Below are 4,155 nucleotides of genomic sequence, written 5' to 3'. Positions count from 1 at the left end.
GTATGAGGGGAGGGGAGGGGGTAAGTAATAGACGCACAGCGCACAGCGAGAGAGAGAGAAGAGGGAGGGGAGAGAAGGGGAGGGGAAAAGAGAGAAGTCGTGTATGCCATCGCGGGTGTGCCTGCACCTCGACCACCCGCAGTCAAACGTCGTGCTGTGCAAGACGGTGGGTGAAAGGCAGCAATAGGGGAGGGGGGGGGGGGGGGCAACTGCCGTGAGAGGGAGAGAGATGACGCAAACGGCGATGAGAGAGCGAATGTGAGGAAACAGAACAAAACTAAACGAATAGGAAGAGAGAAAATGGCGGTTGAGAGCAACAAGACAACATACGTGAGCATGTTGTAGATGCACGGAGACCATCGTAGCCAACCAAGTGGCGCCGCAGACACACTTGCACATACACGCGCTTAAGCAGCAGCGACATGGAAGGAGGAAGATGGAGGCCGGAGACGACTGCTCTGCGCCGTGGATACGGTCCTTCATAGGGAAAACGAAGGAGCCAGAGGAATGCACAAACACATCAGCGCACGCGCACCACTGCACGAGTAGCACTGGAGGCAAATGAGGGGGAGAGGGAGGGGGCCAAGGAGGCGTCCGGCGGTGCGGCGCTTCGGACTTTTGTGGGACGCCCGTTCCAGTGAGAGAGAGGCGGGGGTGCACACCCTCGCACACATCCGAGCATCCACAGGCACGCCTTCAAGACGAGGGAGGGGGGGCTGCACCAGAGACTACGTGGGACTCTCTCGTAGCAGAAGCGCTGGTTGCACAGCACTGATCGATCTACTAAACAGAGGCGAGCGACTCGGTGTTTCCGCTAAGCTACCGTGCCATGCAGAAGTGTGGGGGAGCTCAGCTGCAGAAATAGCGTAGATGACCAGCGCGTCCAACTGCGGTGGTGCAGACAAGAGATGTGCATCCACGCAGGATGCAGGACTGTGCTTGCCTCCCTCCTCCTCCTCCTCCACTGCTCAGCTGTCGTCTCTGCCCCCTCTGGCTAAGTTGGGGTCGAGGCACCACACGGCACCCTGCGGGTCAGCGTATGGAAGGGGAGAAAGGTGATTGGGTCCGCTCCGAGTCGTAGAGGCAGGACTGCTCAGTCCTTCACGGCCGGAGAAGCGCTGCCTGGTCGTCGTCGTCGCGATTGTGGATGTCAAGTTGGGCGGGGACTTGCAAGGCATGGGAAACGCATGCAGCGACGGGGTGCAGGGAAGAGATAAATTCGTTGAACGTCCTGGTGCAGAGCTGGACTGCACTGTAAGGGACAACAAGGACAAATCGAGGCCCACTGACTGCTGCGACACGGGAGATGACAACGATGGATAAGCTCTTCCTGTAGTGGCAGTGGTATCAACGTTGGCGAATGGCGTTGCCAGCTGCCTCGGTAGGTGCCGTTGAGGGCACGGAAGGAGGTGGCCGCTACCTTGGCCACCGCTGAGGCGGAACGATGACCAATACCGCGCCGCTAGCAACGAGCGCGGTGGTGTCGGTGATGTCAGCGGCAGTAGTGAGCCTGCTGCTGTTGATCCTTTTGAGGCCTTCGCCAGGCACGGCGTGCCTGCACCGATGTCACAGCTTTGGTGGCCACTTCTCCGGCGGCCGCGGCTGCCCCTGCGGTGAGTGAGTTGCTTCGTCGGTGAAGTGGCGTCGGTGGTGTCGTCCTCTCCAGCCACGATGCCGCCAGCGTGATGCAGGGAGCCACGAGTGGTGCTGTTGGCCATGGGGACAGAGGCGACATCAGGGCCTTCACAGCGGCTCCACAAATGTGCCTGTTGCGCCGTATCGCCGCGCGCTGGAGGCTGCGAGGACCCCTCAGGAGTCCCCCTGTCCCTCACCGCAGGCGACTCATCAGACAAGGACGGGGGGCGCTCCGTCTCGAGGATCATCTCCAGGCTGCGCTTGATCAAACCTGCAGAGCACTCCGGCGGGCACTGAAAAAGGCGCGGCCTCGACGGTATAGGCCTCGGGATCGGCGAAAGCAGCCACGCCTTGCCTGCAGCGGCAGCGGACGCGCCGCCAGAGCGCCCCTGGGGGCGAGGAGAGAAAAGTATGGCAGAGTGGGGCGGTGGATGCGGTGATGGAGGTGCGGGCACCGCCGTGCCGCCTGCGCCTACCTTCCCAGCGCCAGCCGAGGAAATGCAGGAGTTAACCACTGCGCCCTCACATCCGTCACGAGCGCTGTCATTGCCGCTGCTGGCAACGGAAAGGAAGGTTACGTGCGGCGGTGTGGTCATCCTCGCTGGCTGCGCATCGATGGCACCGGTGCCGCAGTTGTTAGAATACACCTCAGTGATTCTCGCCATCGATATCGCTGCTGCTGCCCTGTCCATTGGGAAACCAGCAGTCTGTAGGGCCTCGTTGACCTCTTCACCCCTCCACTGCGAGTGTTCAACAATGACAGCGGACGAGGACTTCTGCTGGCGCAGAGTCGTCAGCTCGGCTTCGGCGTTCACGCGCAACTCCACATTGCTGCTGGAGAAGGCGTCACAGAGAGGAGCGGTATACGGCTCTGTGGAGAGTGCGTCAGGTGCCAGCAGCATCACTCGCAGGTTCGCCAGGTCAACTGAAGTTGGCGGCGGCGATGGCGGTGGTACGATAAACGGCGTCAGCTCGGGGGTTGACAGCAGCGAGAAGCTCTCGAGAAGCAGCGGCGATGGCACCACCGCAACTGTCAGGCACGGCTCGTCTGTTTGATGCGTCGCCAGCGTCCCTTTACAACCTTGACAAGGAGCAACACCCACCCTTTCTGTATACGAGTCCTCCACGTAGCACCGCTCACTGACTGAACCAACCGCCTCAGCGAGCCAATGCGTCGCCGTGCTCCCCAGCTTCTCCGGCTCGAGCAAGGTGAAGGAGACGTCACTGGTGTCCGTGAGCGACGGCGTCGATGCATCAGCAGTAGCGCTAACGGCGGCAACAACTGAGCTGCCCATATCACCCGTCACTAAGGGAAAGGTCCAGTGCCTGCCGTCAGATGGCGCTCGCAGAGACGCGTTGGGGAGCAACAGCCCAAGCGCCAATGAGGGCGGTGTGCGCGGCCGCACGGCAGGGGTGTCACTGTCGAGGAGTGTCGTCGATGATGAATTTGTAGAGCACGCAGAGTCAGCGGAGGACGAGGTGTCGTTGAAGTCCTTCACCGTAACGTCCCTGAGGTCCTCGCTCTGTGTAGATGAAGGTGCCCGCTGTGGCGACAGTATGGATGGGCGGCTGGCAATGTCGCGGGGATGCGGTAGTCTGAGGGCCCTCAACGCGGGGTCGGCCACCAGCCCTTCTGGAGCCAACATGAACGACAACGGTGACTCCAGAAAGGGGCCCGGAAGTGCGAGGCGCGACACGTCGTCAGCTCTCCGTAACGCCACATTGGTGCGCTGGCGGCACTGATCATATTGGGTGGAAGGCGCAAAGGTCACAACAGAACTTCCCAAAGTACGTGGCGACGAGGTGCTCGGCCAACGCAACGGTCGCATGCCGGCCACGGAGGACGCGTCACTCACAAGCCGTCGCGAAGTAAAGAGACGCGCGGCAGGAGTCGGCAGCGGGAACGCCAGGGTCGACGCAGCTGTCGCTTCTGATAGAGAAGAAGAGACGTCGTGGTGCCCCGCATGGGCCGCATCCACGATGACCGCAGAGGACGCGCCTTCCTCCACCGGTAGAGCCAGCGACTGCGCATCATCGCAGTCGTCGTTGTGCATACCTGCCTCAGAGTCCATACAGCGTACAGCAGACCGATTGGCTCTCCTTAGCCGTACTTTCAATTCCTTTCGGGTGTTCCTCTTTCCCTGGTTGACCGATGCAGCTGCCACTGTCTACGCGCGCAGACATACACCTACGCATGCACCGCCAAGGAGGGTGGGTGGAGTGGATGCTGCGAAAGGGGGGAGGAGAGGGTGCAGGAGGAAGGCAAAGCGGGGTCGTCACGCTGGGCCAAGATGCAGATGGGCGAGAAAAGACTCAGCAAGCAACAGGAAAGACAGCAACGAAAGAAGGAGGGGGCGCGTGGCATTACGAGTGAGAAAATGTGCTCACAGGGGGCGGGGGAAGAAGGAGGATGGGCACTGGAGCACTAGAAAGGTAGGAAGACAGAAGAAAAACTCGTTCACAAATCAGAAACACCACGAGGGAGAAGAGAGATGGGAGTGGGTGTTGTGGTTGTGGTTG

At 60.9% G+C, this 4,155-nt stretch overlaps 1 protein-coding gene across 1 annotated transcript; it reads right to left on the bottom strand.

Moving 5' to 3' along the window:
- Positions 1 to 968: 968 nt before the first annotated feature.
- On the bottom strand, positions 969 to 3,707 carry LBRM_21_1050 (hypothetical protein; the record flags this gene model as incomplete). The annotated part of the gene is made up of 1 exon (XM_001564760.2): positions 969 to 3,707. One exon carries the CDS (start codon positions 3,705 to 3,707, stop codon positions 969 to 971), a length of 2,739 nt encoding a protein of 912 aa, XP_001564810.2.
- Between the last annotated feature and the right edge of the window lie 448 nt (positions 3,708 to 4,155).

This window comes from Leishmania braziliensis, chromosome 21 (assembly GCF_000002845.2).
Source record: "Leishmania braziliensis MHOM/BR/75/M2904 complete genome, chromosome 21".
Taxonomy (NCBI): domain Eukaryota; phylum Euglenozoa; class Kinetoplastea; order Trypanosomatida; family Trypanosomatidae; genus Leishmania; species Leishmania braziliensis.
This window is presented reverse-complemented; position numbering and strand designations above follow the sequence as displayed.